Raw genomic sequence first — 17,816 nt, 5'->3', positions numbered from 1 at the left:
CCCTCATTGGGTAGGGCTTAATTTTTGATGGGATTTTAAGGAGTAATATGCAAGCAGAACAGGGGTTGTATTGATCCTTGCGGCACACTGCTGGTCACAGGCTTCCAGTCTGAACAACAATTCTCTATCATCACTGTCTGTTTCTTACCTTCAAGCCAATTGGCTAGCTGTCCCTGTATCCCCTATGAGCTAGCCTTACTAATGAGTCTACCACACAGTACATTATTGAAGGCCTTGCCAAAGTCCATGTAGACAACGTCTACCACACTCCCCTCATCTATCGCCTTGGTTACCATTTCAAAAGAAAAACTCAATCAGATTTGTGAGACATGATTTCCCACACAAAGCCATGTTGATTATCCCTAATTAGTCCTTGCCTTTCCAAATGCATGTAGATCCTGTCTGTCAGAATCCCCTCCAACAAATTACCCACCACTGACATTAGGCTCACCGGTCTGTAGTCTTCTGACTTTTCCTTGCAGTCTTTCTTAAATAATGGCCCAACAGTAGCCACTGTGCGATCTTCTGATACCCGTGGTTGTCGAAACAAATAGCTCCGCTCAGGACCCCGTAATTTCTTCCCTAGCTTCCTTCAAGGTCTTGGGATACACTTCATGGAATCCTACAGTGTGGAAACAGGCCATTTGACCCAAAAAGTCCACACTGACCCTCCCATTCCCCAATATTCTACAGTTCTCCTGATTAATGACTAAACCTACACATCCCTGAATGTTATGGGTAATTTAACATGGCCAATTCACCTGACCTGCATACCTTTGGACCATGGGAGGAAACTGGAGCACCCGGAAGAAACCTATGCAGACGCTGAGAGAATGTGCAAACTCCACACAGTCGCCTAAGGCTGGAATCAAACCTGGGTCCCTGGTGTTGTGAGGCAGCAGTGCTAACCACTGAGCCACTGTGCTGCTTGATCAAGTCCTGGGGATTTATGCATTCTCAGACCTTCAGTACTGTGGGCTCTTCAAGACATTAGTTTAGATTATATTACTTACAGTGTGGAAACAGGCCCTTTGGCCCAACAAGCCCACACCGACCCTCCGAAGAGCAACTCACCCAGACCCATTCCCCTACATTTACCCCTTCACCTAACACTACGGGCAATTTTAGCATGGCCAATTCACCAAACCTGCACATTTTTGGACTGTGGGAGGAAACCGGAGAAAACCCACGCAGACACAGGGCGAATGTGCAAACTCCACATAGACAGTCGCCTGAGGCAGGAATTGGCCTCCCACATTAGTGGGCGGCACGGTGGCACAGTGGTTAGCACTGCTGCCTCACAGCGCCAGAGACCCGGGTTCAATTCCTGCCTCAGGCGACTCTCTGTGTGGAGTTTGCACATTCTCCCCGTGTCTGCGTGGGTTTCCTCCGGGTGCTCCGGTTTCCTCCCACATTCCAAAGATGTGCAGGTCAGATGATTCAGATGAATTGGCCATGCTAAATTGCCCGTAGTGTTAGGTAAGGGGTAGATGTAGGGGTATGGGTGGGTTGTGCTTCGGTGGGGCTTGTTGGGCCGAAGGGCCTGTTTCCACACTGTAAGTAATCTAATCTTAGATTCTCACTTCCCCATTATCCTGCTTGTTACTTCTTCAGAGAATCCTGATAAATTTGACAAGCATGATTTCCCCTTCTTAAAGTCATGCCGACTCTGCTTGATAATATATATTTCTAAGTGCTCTACTATTATATCTTTGACAGTAAACTCTTCACGTTTTCCCTTTAGCTGAGGTTTTCCTACAGACTAGTGAGTTAGTATGGTTGCTGATTGTTGTAATGCTTGCATAACCTAAAGAGACAGAAGTTAACAGGACAAATAAAGGCAATTTGCCCATCGTATCCATTCTTCCTTGTAGCCCTTTTGCATTTTTTATCCAAACCTTGAATCTGTGCTTCTAAGCCCTTGTACCATCAGCTGATGGGAACAAACAGCTTTTCTTTGACAGCTTTAAATAAAATAAATATAATCTTGTGCATTTCTATCAAATCCCCACCCTATCAACTTCCATTATGCTAAGCGCACAAATGCAGTTCCTTTACTTAGACTTAGTTCCACACAAGACAGTGGGCAAATCTGTCACTGTCCTTGGTCCTTTGCAATCACATTCACTGCAGCAAAGGTACTGTTCAGCTCTAGAAGGTTGTCCTTAAATTTCTTTGCCGAGTCTTTGGCCATGTTCTACCACCTATTGCCTAAAGTGCAATATTTGTGACGTGCCAACTCAGTTATACCTCTCTTGATGTCCTGTAGGTTCCTCTGATCAGTCCTCTGTTGCAGTTTTGCATTGGTGATACCTCTCCAAGTTGTGCCCAGAATTTTACATAGGCCGCACTAGTTGAAGACGTTGAATGTTTTCCTTTATATAATAAAATGGAGTATAAGGACGCAGAAGTATGCTGCAGCTGTACAAAACCCTGGTGTAACCCCACTTGAAGTACTATGAGCAGATCTGGGCAGCACTCTTCAGGAAGGATATATTGGCCTGACAGCGAATACAATGTAGATCTATGAAAATGATATCTGAATTTCAGCAGTTAAGATATGAGGAGACATTTGGCCTATTTACTCTGGAATTGAGAAGAGTAAGGGGTGCTCTAGTCCAAGTCTGCAAGGCATTAACAGGAAAAGACAGAGTGGTAGATGTTTGGAACTATGTTGGTGGTTGCAGGATCAGTTGTTTATTTTGAAACTGGGATTAATCAATTTTTGTTAAATAAAGTGATTAATGAATAAGGGTCAAAGGCAGACATAGGGGGGTGAAGAAGGCGTTTGGCACATGTGTCTTCATTGGTTAGTGCATTGTGTAATGGAGATGGGACATCATGTTGCAGCTGTTCAGGACATTGTTTAGGCCATTTTTGGAATATTGCTTTTAGTTCTCTGCTAGCGGAAAGATGTTAAAAGTGAAATGTGCAGAAAAGACTTAGAAGGTTTTCGCCAGGATTGGAGGATTTGAGCTATAGGGAGAGGCTAAATAGGCCTGAGCTTGGAGGTTGAGTGGTGACTTTACAGAAGCTTGTAAAGTCATGCAGGGCATGGGTAGGGTGAATAGCCAAAGTATTTTCCCCAGGGTAGCGGAGTCCAAAACTAGAGGGCATAGGTTAAAGGTGAGACATTTTCACACTAAGGGTGGTGTGTGTGTGTGTGTTGAATGAATTGCCATAAGAGGTGGATGTGGATACAATTAGAACATTTGAAAGGCAACTGGATGAGCCTATGAATAAGAAGCATTTAATGGGATATGGTCCAAATGTTGGCCAATGGGACTAGATTAATTTAGGATATCTGGTTGGCATGGACAAGTTGGACAAAAAGGTTTGTTTTCATGCTGTACATCTCTATGGCTCAATTCTTGGGGACACCACTGTCTGTCATCCTCCTCTCTGAAAAGCTGTTTACCACCATTTCTTGTTTTCTGACCTCACACCAGGTTTTTTCAAAACTGACCCTGAACCTTTCTGCTACCAAAAAGGAACCATGTACATTCAAACCAAGGTGTCTCTGATCCTCTGTTTCCCAGAGTCCAACCATTCATCATGTAGTCTCTTTCCACATTTGTCCTGCCCAAATGCATCACATCACACCTTTCTGACTTGAATTCCATTTGTCATTCTGTCCATATCTTCACATAATCTAAGGCTGTCCTTCTCTCTCTTTACCATTCCATTGATTTTTATATGATCTACAAACTTCCTGATTAACCCAACTACATTCAAGTTGAAATCATTCATAGAAACGATAAACAGCAAGGGCTCCAACACAGGCCACTGTGGGATCCCACTGGACACAGACTTCCGGTCAGGAAGACACCCTTTTGGTTTCTGTGACTCAGCCAAATGTGGATTAAATTTGCCAAATTTACTTGGGTCCCATGGACTCTTGCCTAGGCTGTCAGTTTCCCATGCAGATCCATACTGAAATCCAAGTAAACGACATTAAAAGCATTGCCCTCATCTACAGACCTAGTGAGCTCTTTGAAAAATTCAATCAAGTTGGTCAGACATGGCTTCCCCTTAACAAAACCATATTGACCCTTCTTGATTATTTCCTACATATTGATTTTGTGTCTCAGAATTGCTTTCAATAGTTTTTTTTAGTCTCATCCCATGAATGAGTATATCACAGGCTGGACCAGCAATTATTATCTATCCCTATTTGTCCAGAGGGCAGTTATCCCACATTGCTGTGGGTCTGGAGTTGCATGTAGGCCAGACCAGGTAAGGATGGCAGTTTCCTTCCCTAAACGACATTAGTGAACCAGGTGAAGTTTACTGACAATCAACCATGGACTCATGGTCATCATTAGACTCTTAATTCCAATTTTTATTTTCTTGAATTTGCATTCAGTTTCCCCACCAATGAGGTTTGACTACCTATACTAGGATGAATACAGTTGTAAATCTGAGACTTATAAATGGTATCTTACTGCTGTCTGTAGGAGTTTTTTTGAGTGGTAGTATTTTATAACCAAACCATTTGTTCCAACCAATCTGCACTTGTGTTTATACTCAAGGCCCCCTCTTAGAAGGCAAACAGGCTCCTAAATCAACCACGATTGTCTTGTCAAAATCTTCCATGCTATAACCGCGCAACATTTCAGGTGGACAAAAGTAAAATATTAAGGATGGAAATCTGAAACTATGCAGAAAAACAACATTTCAGGTTGATGACTTTTTTAAATACTGTCTAATGTGCTCAATATTCTAGCATTTTCTGTTTTAAAAGATAATAGTTTACTGATAGCTGTGTATGCAGCAGATGTTTCCAGTACAGTGGGCATTGTCACTGTAACGGGGGATGTCAGTCCAGGGCCACTGGATAACCCTGCAGTTGCTGTGGTCTTTGAGTCCTATAAGGTTGGGTCTTTTGGCAGGGCTTGTTGGTGTGTCATAGAGTCATAGAGCTATACAGCATGGAAATAGACCCTTCGGTCGAACTTGTCCGTACAGACCAGATATCCTAAATATATCTAATCCCATTTGCCAGAATTTGGTCCACATTCCACTAAATCCTTCCTATTCATATACACATCCAGATGCCTTTGAAATGTTATAATTGTTCCAGCCTCCACCACTTCCACTGGCAGCTCATTCCATACACGCACCACCCTCAGTGAAAAAGTTAACCCTCCGATCCCTTTGAAATCTTGCCCCTTTCACCTTTAAATCTATGCCCTCTAGTTTTGAACTCCCCACACTGGGGAAAAGGTCTTGGCTATTCACCTTATGATGTTGTTACTTTCTGTAAGGTCACCCCTCGGCCTCTGACACTAGGGAAAATAACCCCAGCCTATTCAACCTCTCCCTATAGCTCAAACCCTCCAATCCTGGCAACATCCTTGTAAATCTTTTCTGAACCTTTTCAAGTTTCACAAGATCCATGCTATAGCAGGGAGACCAGAACTGAACCCATCATTCCGAAAGTGGCATAAGTAATGTCCTATACAGCTGCAACATTGCCTTCGAATTCCTATACTCAATGCACTGACCAATAAAGGAAAGCATGCCAAACACCACCTCCACTATCCTGTCAACCTACAACTCTACTTTCAAGGAACTATAAACCCCACTTCAAGGTTTCTTTGTTCAGCACATCTCCCCAGGCTCTCGGGGAATCCAGTGGGTGTGGTTTATTTGACCTTTCAGAAGTCCCGCATCAGATTAATATGTAAAATTAAAGCATATATGATAGTGACCGGTATATTGAGATGGAAACGAAAGGTCAGTGGGCAGAAAGCCACGTGCAGGAATGGTAGGCAGTGACTAGTAGGGTACTGCAGTGATCGGTACAAGGACACCAGATATCCTGAATCTGTGTTAATGATTGAGATGAGGGAACTAAATCCCAACATCTCAAAATTAGCAGATGACACAAAGCTGGGTGGAAGAGTGAGCTGTGAGTATGACTCAGATGTTGCAGTGTGATTTGGACAGCCTGAGGGAGTGGGCGAATGCATGGCAGAAGCAGTATAATGTGGATAAATGAGAGGTTATTAGCTGACTGACTTTGTGTCTTTTTTATTTTAGGTGAGAGAGGAGTGGGAAGAAGCTGAACGACAAGCGAAGAACCTGCCAAAAGCAGAGAGACAGCTCTTGGTTCAGGTATGAGCACATTACCATGTGACCATTGATCTTGGAAGCTCGAATTCCTAGTCTGGAATTCTACATAGTAAGAACAGCAAATATTTAATATAAATAGTTACTTGACAAGCAGTTTATACTTTATTGATCTGGTAGTAACACATTTTAAAGTGAATTATATCCCATATCATTTTCACATGAAAGTTTGCTGTTCTCGTTCTCTGAACAAGGATGTTTCAAGAATCCTTAATATCTGTTTGAAGGAAACCTTTGCATTCATGACCAGTAGGGTTTTCAATTTTGGATTGAATGCTGATAAATCCCCAAGTCCTGATGATCTACATTGGAGAGAACTTATTTTAAAAATAAATGGCCCTAGAAATAGTGGGTGCATTGGTGGTTATATTCCAAGATTCTTTAAACTCTGGAATAGTCCCTACAGATTGGAGGGTAGGTAATGTAGTTTCACTATTTAAACAGAGAAATAGGGAGAAAGCAGGGAATTATCCACCAGTTGCGCCAATAATGGGGAAGATGTTAGATTTTCTAGTAGGGCATATAGAAACCGTGGTAGAATCAGACATAGTCAGCATGGATTTACAAAAATAAATCATGCTTGACAAATCTGAAATTCTTTGAGGATGAATCTAGTAGATAGTCATCAAGCTATATAGCATGGAAACAGACCCTTTGGTCCAACTCGTCCTTGCTGACCAGATATCCTACATAGATCTAGTCCCATTTTCCAGCATTTGGGCCATATCCCTCTAAACCCTTGCTATTCATAACTCCATCCAGATGTCTTTTAAATGTTGTAAGTTTCACTGGCAGCTTATTCCATACATGCACCATCCTCTGCATAACAAAGTTGCTCCTCACGTCCCTTTTGAATCTTGTCTTTCTCACCTTAAACCTATACCCTCTATTTTGAACTACCTCACCCCATGGAAAAGATTTTGGCTATTCACCCTATCTATGCTTCTGATGATGTTATAAACTTCTTTTAGGTCACTCCTTTGCCTCCGATGCTGTTGGGAAAATAGACCCAGCCTATTCAGCTTTTCCTGTAGCTCAAATCCTCCAATCCTGGCAACATCCTTGTAAATCTTTTCTGAAGCTTTTCATGTTTCACAGCGTCCTTCTTAGAGCAGGGAGACCAGAATTGCAGGCAGTATTCCAAAAGTGGCCTAATCCATGTCCTGTATAACCGTAACATGACCTTCCAACTCCTGTATTCAATCCACTGACCAAGAAAGGGAAGCATACCGATTACTCCCTTCACTATCCTGTCAATTGGGACTCCACTTAGAAGAAACTATGAACCTGCAACCTAAGGTCTCTTCAGCAGCACTCCCCCAGGACCTTACCCATTAAGTGTTATCAATCCTGCCCTGATTTGCCCTACCAGAATGCAGCTCCTCACATTTACCTTAATTAAACTCCCATCTACCACTCCCCGGCCATTGGTCCATCTGTTCAAGATCCTGTTTTTCTGAGGTATCCTTCGGTATCCACTACACCTCCAATTTGGGTGTTTTCAGCAAACTTACTAGCAATGCTTCCTATGTTCACATCCAAATCATTTATATAAATGAAGAAAAGCAGTGGACCCAGCACCAATCCTTGTGGCACACTGTTGGCCCCAGGCCTCCTGTCTGAAAAGCCACCCTCCACCGCCACACTCTGAGCCAGTTCCGTATCGAAATGACTAGTTCCTTCTGTATCCCATGTTATCTAACTTTACTAACCAGTCTACCATGAAGTCCATATAGATCATGTCCACTATTCAACCTTCATTAATTCTCTGCATTACTTCTTAAAAAAACTCAATCAAGTTAGTGAAACACAATTTCCCACACACAAATCCCTAATCAGTCCTTGCATTTCTAAATACATGTAAATTTTGTCTCTCAGGATTCCCTCCAACAACTTGTCCACCACCGATGTCAAACTCGCCATTCTATAGTTCCCTGGCTTTTCCTTACCATGTTTCTTAAATAGTGACACCATATTAGCCAACCTTCAGTTTTCTGGCACTTCATCTGTGGCTGTTGATGCAAGTATCTCAGCAAGGGGCCCAGCAATCACTTTCCTAGCTTCCCCCAGAGTGCTAGGGCACACCTCGTCAGGTCCTGGGGATTTATCCACCTTTATGCATTTTAAGCTGTCCATCACCACCACATCTGTAATATGGACATTTTTCAAGATGTTCCCATTTATTTCTCCATGTTGTCTATCTTTCACATATAAACACTGATGCAAAATACTCATTAACTATCTCCCCCATCTCTTACGGTTCCACGCATAGAAGGCCTTACTGATCTTTAAAGGGCCCTATTCTCTCCCTAGTTACTCATTAGTCCTTAATGTAGTTGTAGAATTCCTTTGGATTTTCCTTAATCCTATTTGTCAAAGTTATCCCATACCCTCTTTGTACCCTCCTGATTTCCCTCTTGAGTGTAAAGCAAATAGAAGTATACTTTTCCCAGGATTCACTCAATCCCTGCTGTCTACACCTGACATATATCTTCTTATTCTTGACCAAGATCTCAATTTCTCTCATCATGCAGCATTTCCTACACTTACCAGCCTTGTCTTAACAGGAACATACTTTCTTTGAACTCTCATATCTCTCATCATTGATCAGGGCAGCCAGTGGATGCAGTTTATTTGGACTTTCAGAAGGCTTTTGACATCGTCCCACATTAGAAATTAATATGTAAAATTAAAGCAGCTACTCTCACGCCATGTATAACATTGAAATGAGGGAACTATGTCTAACATTTCAAAATTTGAAAATGACCTCAAGCTGGATGAAGAATAAGCTGTGAGAATGACAGAGATGTTGCAGTGTGATTTGAACAGGCTGAGTGAGTGGGTGAATGCATGGCAGAAGCAGTATATTTTAGTTAAATGTGAGGTTATCCGCTTTGATAGCAAAAATAGGAAGGCAGATTATTATTTGAAAGGCTATAAATTGAGAGAGGAGAATGCTTAATGAGACATTTAAGCCCACATGTATCAGTAGCTGAAAGTAACACAGTTGTAGTAGACAGTCAAGTAGGCAAGCCCTGTGTATTGGCCTTCATAGTGAGTGGGCTGGAGCACAGAAAAAAGTTTCTCACTTCTGTAATTAATCAGGACTTTGGTGAGACCACACATGGAATACTGTCTGCAGTTTTAGTCTCATCTGAGGAAGGATGTTTTTGCTCTGAAGCAAGTTCAGTAAAGGTTTACTAAACTGTTTCCTGTGATAGCAGAACTGATGTAGGAGGAGAGATTGAATCACTGAGGATTATATTCACTGGAGTTTTGAAGAACAAGGAGGGATCTCAGAAATCTATAAAATTCTAACAGGACTACACCGGTTACAAGCAGGCAGATATTTCCAATAGTGGAGTAGTCTAGAGCCAGAGCCTTTTAAGGATAAAAGTAAACGTTTTAGGACTGAAGAAGAGAAATGTGGACTTGGGTGAAGTTGGAACTCATTGACTATCCATAGGTACACTTGACAAGATAGTAATGGAGCCACCTTTTGAATTTCTGCAGTCCACATAGTAAAGATGCTCCTGAACTGTCATGTGCTTATGGATCTTTTGTGTATCCCGAATACAGAAGTCATGAAGGAATAATGAAATATTTTGAAATCAGGATGATGTGCATCTTGGAGGGAGAACTTGAAGGTGGTAGTATTCCTATGCATCCACTGCCCTTGTTTTACCAGGTGGTGAAAGTTGTAATTTTCGGAGGAATATCGGAGTTCTCACTGGCACGGATGAGTTTAACTAGATATTTATGTCCTTGGACAGAAGGAATAATTGCAGGAAATGTAGTGAACATGATTAACCACAATGGAGACACAGTTTCAGGAAATTAAGATATAGTTCAAGCAGAAATATAGGTTCTACCATTGTTGAAATGGAGGAATGGAATAGAATTCCTTATAGGAAACAGGGTGGGAGGGAGTGTTCTCAGAATTGCTGCAAGTGTCATAGAAATTAGAACAGTATGCCACAGTGCAGGAACAAGCTCTTTGGCCTACTGCATTGGTGCCAACCATGATGCCATTAGCAAGTGTTGAGAAGATTTGTAGCTCAGGTTGAGGTTCTGGATGTAGGTTTGCTCGCTGAGCTGGAAGGTTTTTTCCAGACATTTCATCACCCTACGACGTAACCTCTTCAATTTCTTCTTTCTTTTGTATTTTAGCTATAGTTTAGGAATAAAGTGTGTTTTGCTGCAAGACTGGTAGCTTTACCAATTGAATTGTATCTGGAACGCATGATCTGGCTTTAAAATAAGAAAAACATTAGGGTCTATCTTCTTGGTATATTTTGAGGGGATTTGGTCTGGTCCATAATACTAATAGTTGCAAACTTCTACGTGTGTGTGTGTGTGTGTGTGTGTGTGTGTGGAGAGAGTTTTTATATTCAGTCTTGAAAGGTCTAGCTGTAATGTTTACAGTCTGTAGAACATTACAGTGCAGCACAGTACAGGCCCTTTAGCCCTCGATATTGCTCCACCTTGTGAAACCAATCTGAAGCCCATCTAACCTACACTATTCCATTCTCAACCATATGCCTATCCAGTGACCATTTAAATGTCTGTAAAGTTGGCAAATTTACAGCTGTTGTAGGCAGTGCGTTCCATGCCTCTACTATTCTGAGTAAAGAAACTACCTCTGACATCTGTCCTATATCTATCAGCCCTCAATTTAAAGCTATGTCCCCTCGTGCTAGCCATTACCATCTGAGGAAAAAGGCTCTCACTATCCACCCTATCTAACCCTCTGATTATTTTATATGTCTCAATTAAGTCAGCGCTCAACCTCCCCCCCCCACCCCCGCAATTAACAAAGCCTCCCGTGCCTCAGCCTTTCCTCGTAACACCCTCCCTCCATACCAGGCAACATCCTCGTAAATCTCCTCTTTCCTCGTAACACCCTCCCTCCATACCAGGCAACATCCTCGTAAATCTCCTCTGAACCATTTCCAGCGCTTCCACATCCTTCCTATAATGCGGTGACGAGAACTGCACGCAATACTCTGCTGCACTAGAGTTTTGTACAGCTGCAGCATGACCTTTTGGTTCCGAATCTCGATCCCTCTACTAATAAAAACAAATACACCATATGCCTTCTTAACAACCTTAGTGGCAACTTTCAGGATCTGTGTAAATGGACACCAAGATCTTTCTGCTCATCTACATAACCAAGAATCTTACCATTCGCCCATTACACTGCATTCCTGTTACTCATTCCAAAGTCAATCACCTCTCACGTTTCTACATCAAACTCCATTTGCCATCTCTCAGCCCAGCTCTGCAGCTTATCTGTGTCCCTCTGTAACCAACATCCTTTGGCGCTATCCACAACTGCGTGTCATCTGCTATGCCATCTTCTATGCCCTCATCCAAGTCGTTTATAAAAATGACAAATAGCAGTGACCCCAAAACAGATCCTTGCGTTACAATACGAGGAACTGAAGTCCAGGATGAACATTTCTCATCAATCACCACCCTTTGTCTTCTTTCAACTAGTCAATTTCTGATCCGAACCGCTAAATCACCCTCAATCCCATGCCTCCATATTTTGTGCACCTTATCAAACACCTTCCTGAAATCCATATATACCACATCAACGGCTTTGCCTTCATCCACCTACACTTAGTTCATAGCCTATAATGCCCTGGCATTGTAAGAACTCATCCAGGTACTAAAAAGTTATGAGAATACTTGCCTCCACCACACTTTCAGCAGCACGTTCCACATTTCTACCACCTGGCTGACGAAAGGTTTTTCTCAGATCTTTAAACCACTTCTTCCTCACGCTACCCTTATGCCCTCTGGTCTTTGGCATGGCTGCCATGGGAAAGAGATTCTCTCAGTCTACTCTGTCCAAGCCCCTCATAATTTTGTGTACTTCAATTAGATTCCCCCCCAACTTCCTCTTCTCCTAAGAAAACAAAGCCAGTCTGTCCATTGTCTTCTCATAACTCAGACCTTTCATCTCAGACAACATCCAGGTGAATCTCCTCTGAACGCTCTTCAGTGTAATCATTTGCCTGGCAATGACCATCTGCAAAAAGAGGGAATCTAACTATTGCTGAACTCCCCCGTGTACAACACCCTGAGGGGTTACCATTAAACAGAAACTGAACTGGACCAGCCATATACATACCGTGGCTACAAAACCAGATCAAAGGCTTGCAATTCAGAGGTAAGTAACTCACCACCTATCCCCGCAGTCTGTCAACCATTTTCAACACGCAGCCACAAATGTAATGAAACGTCATCAGTTTGCCTGGTGCAGTTCCTACAGCACTTCAGGTTTGGTACCATGCAAGACAAACAAGACCACTTGATTGACACTCCATCCACAATTTTGAATGGTCATTCCTTCTTCATTACAAAGCAGTAGTAGTGTACATCATTTGCAAGATGCATTACAATAACTTACCAAGGCCTCTCCAACAGCATCTTTCAAATCTGCAGCCTCCCCCAGCTGGAAGGTCAAAGAGAGCAGATGTATGTGAATACCGCCACCGGCAACTTCCCTTCCAAATTACACACCACCCTGATTTGGAACTATATCGCCATTGCTTTGCTGTCATTGGTTCAAATATGTGGAACTCTCTTCCTAAGAGCACTATGGGTGTCCCTGCAACCCATGGATTGCAATCGTTCAAGGATACAGCTCATTGCTGTTTTCTCAAGGGCCAGTGATTTTGGCTGTGTTCGTAATGCCCACATCCTGAGAATAAATTTTCTATCAACTGCTTTTCTTTCTTCTGTCTTCTCCCTTCTCACTGTCCAAAGTCATAAATAGCATACTTTTACTACTTTGGGTACTAGTAGTAATTCCAAAGCATTTTATACAGATAGTGCATTGTTCCTAAAGTTAGACACGCTATCAGAATGGTAGCTAAACTTCGAGTGAACTTTCAACAAAAGCATGGAAAAACTAGCATTTGTGGGCGGCAGTGTTGCCTCACAGCGCCAGAGACCGGGGTTCAGTTCCCAACTCAGGCGACTCTCTGTGTGGTGTTTGCACATTCTCCCCGTGTCTGCATGAGCCCCCTCCGGGTGCTCCGGTTTCCTCCCACAATCCAAAAATGTGGAGGCCAGGTGAATTGGCCATGCTAAATTGCCCGTAGTGTTAAGTGAAGGAGTAAATGAAGGAGAATGGGTCTGGGTGGGTTACGCTTGGCAGGCCGGTATGGACTTGTTGGGCTGAATGGCCTGTTTCCACACTTTTTAAGTAATCTAATCTAATCTAGAAAAATGTATTTCATGAATTTTGCAGGTTAAATTAAGATTTAAAGCTTTCAAATATTTCAGCTTTCAAGATATTATGGACAAAAGTTAGGGTAGATGGACAGAAACTGTCTACTGGCAGATGAATCTTTGTCTGGTCTAACACTAAATTCTCACTTTCCTATTTGATCGTTTGGGAACGAAATTAGGAATTACTAATTTCACAAAAAAAGTGATTTCAATTTTGAACATTTTTTGAAAATGGCAATTGATGATTAATTTTAAGTTTTAAATCCAAGATGACAACTTTTTGTTAACTAACAGTGTTAAGGTGTATTAATGTAGATCTCATTAAATGGAGAAATAGCTTAAGGTCGACTGCTCTTATGTTATGATCACAAAGGGGACACAAGTAGCTACAATGTGTTATTTGTATATATGATGTCATATTGGTCCTATGATTACAATGTTGAATATAGGACAGCTAAAATCTTAGTTTTTGTCTTTGTGTGTGAGTTCTTTTAGATCCATGTACATATCTGAATAAACTGTTAACTTACTCCCATCTTCATTCCGACCAAGATATCTCTGAAGGAACCAATGGTTCATTTACATAGAATGAAAGCATGTCCCAGTATAAGTCAATATATGTAACGGCCAGTTTGCCACAGTGTTCCATTACTTGCAATTATACAATGAATATCTGGTGTAGTGATGTTGGTTGAAGAATAGACATCGCCAGGACACTGGAGGAAGCTTCCCCTTGTCATCTTTGAAATAATGCTGTGGAATTTTACATCCACCTGCAAGGGCAGGTGGAGCTCAGTTATCATCTCAGCTGAAAGACATCACCCTTCAATAGTTACTGTTTCAGTACTGCTCTAGACTGTCAGCTTAGTGGACTCTGAAGTGAGAATTTAAGCAGAATCTTTTAACATGAGTGTTATTGAACTACAACTGATACAGTTAATAGTTTAATGGTTATGTGTTCTTCCTTGTCCACTGTCAAGTTTGATATAGTTTGATTTTTATATTAGTAATTGTACCTGACTGGAGAAGTAAATAGATCTTTGCTAGGAATTGGGTATGCTATATAATATGCTAATGAGCTTTTCTTACTGCTCAGCATTTCCAGAGTATGGTTGAGGCTCTAGAGGAAGAGGCAGCCACTGAGAAGTTGCAATTGGTTGAGACACATCTTGCTCGTGTAGAAGCTTTGCTCAATGATCGTCGTCGTGTTGCTTTGGAGAACTACCTCTCCGCATTACAGGCAGATCCACCACGTGTAAGTACTCATTGCTTTTAGTTCCTGATAGAATTTAGGATAGAGAGTTTAAAATAAGAATATGTTCATGAGGAAATAACAGATAACATAATTAAAGGGAACCAGTGAATGTAGCATTCTCAGATTTCTAAAAGGCTTTTGACAAAGTACCATATCAAAGAATGCTGTGCAACATAAGAGCTCAAGGTCTTGGGGTTGTGTGCTATGGATAGAGGATTGATTGGCTAATCAGAAGCAGGTGAAGCATTAAGGTTAATTTTTGGGATGGCAGGCTGTGGTAAATAATGTACTTCAGGAATCAATGTTGGGACATCAGTTATTGATCAGTATTGTCTAGCAGCCATGTCCTTTAAGACCCCACAGTAGGACTGCTGCTGAGCCATTCTTTGTGATGGATATTAAAGTCCCCTGCCCAGAGTACATTTTGCACCATTGCCACCCTCCGTGCTCCTGAAAATTATTGTTCAACATGGAGGGGTCGGTGGTAATCCTGTTTGACCTGATGTCATGAGACTTCATGGGATCTGGAGTCAATGTTGAGGATTCACAGAGCAACTTCTTTGGACAATTACAGATGAGTCAGTCTTACGTCTGTGGTCAGTAAAATTTTGGAAAGAACTCTGAGGGATAGGATTAATGACTGTTTGTTTGGCAAAGCATAGTGTAAGTAAAGGCACTCAGCATGGCTTTGAGAGGGGCAGGTCATGCCTCACAAATCTTATTGAGTTCTTTGAGGAGGTGTCAAGACAGGTCGATGACTGTCAAACAGTAGATGTGGTGTATATGGACTTTAGCAAGGCATTTGATAGGGTTCCCCATGGTAGGCTCATTCATAAAGCCAGGAGGTATGGGATACAGGGAGATTTGGCTATCTGGATTCAGAATTGACTGACTCACAGAAGGTAGAGAGTGATTGTAGATGGAAAGTATTCTGCCTGGAGGTCATTGTTGAGTGGGGTCCTGCAGGGCTCTATTCTTGGGCCTCTACTCTTTGTAGTTTTTATAAATGACTTGGATGAGGAAGTTGAGGGATGGTTAAGTAAATTTGCAGATGACATAAAGGTTAGAGGTGTTGTCGATAGTATAGAGGGCAACTGCAGCGCAACATAGACAGGATGCGGAGCTGGGCTGAGAAATGGCGGGTGGAGTTCAACCTGGATAAATGCAAAGTGATGCATTTTGGAAGGTGGAACTCAAATGCTGAATATAGGATTAAAGATAGGATTCTTGGCAGTGTGGAGGAACAGAGGGATCTGGGTGTGCAAGTACATAGATCCCTCAAAGTTGACACCCAAGTGGATAGAGTTGTTCAGAAAGCATATGGTGTTTTGGCTTTCATTAACAGGGGGATCGAGTTTAAGAGCTGTGAGGTTTTGCTACGGCTCTACAAGTCCCTGGTGAGACCACACTTGGAATATTGTGTCCACTTCTGATCACCCTACTATAGGAAAGATACAGAGGCTTTGGAGAGAGTGCAAAGAAGGTTTACCAGGATGCTGCCTGGACTGGAGGGCTTGCCTTATGAAGAAAGGTTGAATAAGCTCGGACTTTTCTCTCTGGAGAGAAGGAGGAAGAGAGGAGACCTGATCGAGGTGTACAAAATAATGAGAGGAATGGATAGAGTCAATAGCCAGAGACTTTTCCCCAAGACAAGATGGACTGGTACGAGATGTCATAATTTGAAGATATTAGGATGAAAATATAAAGGAGACGTCAGAGGTTGGTTCCTTATGTAGAGAGTTATGAATGCATGCAGTTGCCAGCTGTGGTAATGGAAGCAAAGTCCTTGGGGACACTTAAAAGCGACTCCTGGACATGCACATAGAAAGCAGTGAGTTGAGGGGTGTGTAGGTTAAGTTACTATATTTTACATTAGGATTAAATCTCGGCACAACATCGTGGGCCAAAGGGCCTGTTCTGTGCTGTACTTTTCTATGTTCTATAAAGCGATACAGATAGATTACTTTGGCAGCTGGAGTACAGTGTTGGAAATTGAGCTTGTCTACTTTGGCAGGGAGAAAACAACAGCAATATGCTATTTAAATGGAGAGAGATTGCAGAACTGAGCTACATTTGAATTGCAGAAAATTAGTATGCAGGTAAAGCAAATAACAGATAGAGGAAATGATATGTTTGGGGGAATGGAATATGTCAATAGGAATGTTTACTACAGGTGCCGAACAGCATTGCTAAAACTACATCTGTAGTACTGTTTTCAGTTTTTGTTTCCTTATATAAGAATGGATGTGAATTGATTTGAAACAATTCAGAGAAAGTTCCTGAATTGAAATCTGGGATGGGGGTCATATATTTCCTCCTGGACAGCTGGACCTCATCCATTGGAGTTGAGAAGAATGCGTTGTGACCTTATTGCAACAGACAACATTCTGAAGGAACTTGACAGGTTGGACTCTGATAAGTTGCTTTCCCTTGCTGGAACAAGAAGCCACAGTTAAAATATAAGCGGTCTCCCATTTATTAGGCAGGATTTGTTTTCTTTGAGGGTCAGAGGGTTTCTGATCTCTTCCTCAGTATGTAGTGAGGCAGGTTGATTGTACATTTTTAAGGCAGAGGTAGATTCTTGACTAACAAGGGAGTTGATGCATTTGGGTAATTTTGAATGTGAAGTTGCAGGCACAGTCTGATTATCTGAAATCTTATTGAATGTGGGAGCAGGCTTAAGGTATTGATTTGGCTATTTCATGCTCATAACTTAGATCTAATGAATCCCTCCCTTCCTCATACACGATCTTTCTTGTGTGAAATAAAATAAGCCAGCAAGGCTGGGTAACCACAATTTCCCATGTACTTGTAATGAGTTCAAGTTGATGACTTCTGAGGAATAATAAATTAATTTTGCATGTCTTAAAAGCAAGAAAGACCTCTATCCGGAGTGCCTGTTCCCAGATGAAGGACAGTTGGCAATTCAGGTATCATCAGGAGAACAGTTATCTAATTTCTAACATCTAAATAATATTGCTGTTAATGCATGTGCCAATCGACAAAATGGTTAGGATTTTCAGCTATACCTCATTCAGAAGGCGCCTTTAGAATACCCAGAATTGACTGCTCTAAGTTGGAATCAACCAGGGAAATAGCTCCAAATAATCCTGTGGCTGTACTGTTTCAGGTGATTTTACCAGTAAAATTCAGCTTTTGAATATTATGGTCACAGACAAAA

General features: G+C 41.8%; 1 protein-coding gene across 3 annotated transcripts in view; it reads left to right on the top strand.

Moving 5' to 3' along the window:
• aplp2 (amyloid beta (A4) precursor-like protein 2) overlaps positions 1-17,816 on the top strand; it is a 219,861-nt gene that overhangs the window by 140,441 nt on the left and 61,604 nt on the right. For all 3 annotated transcript variants that reach the window (XM_072592988.1, XM_072592987.1, XM_072592990.1), the window contains 2 exons: positions 6,046-6,120; positions 14,477-14,635. In XM_072592988.1, the coding sequence (XP_072449089.1) occupies positions 6,046-6,120; positions 14,477-14,635 (234 nt within the window). The remainder of the gene's footprint in view (positions 1-6,045; positions 6,121-14,476; positions 14,636-17,816) is intronic.

The sequence above is a fragment of the Chiloscyllium punctatum genome, chromosome 23 (assembly GCF_047496795.1).
Source record: "Chiloscyllium punctatum isolate Juve2018m chromosome 23, sChiPun1.3, whole genome shotgun sequence".
Lineage (NCBI taxonomy): Eukaryota > Metazoa > Chordata > Chondrichthyes > Orectolobiformes > Hemiscylliidae > Chiloscyllium > Chiloscyllium punctatum.
Note: the sequence above shows the minus strand (reverse complement) of the source record. Positions and strands in the feature narration are given on the sequence as shown.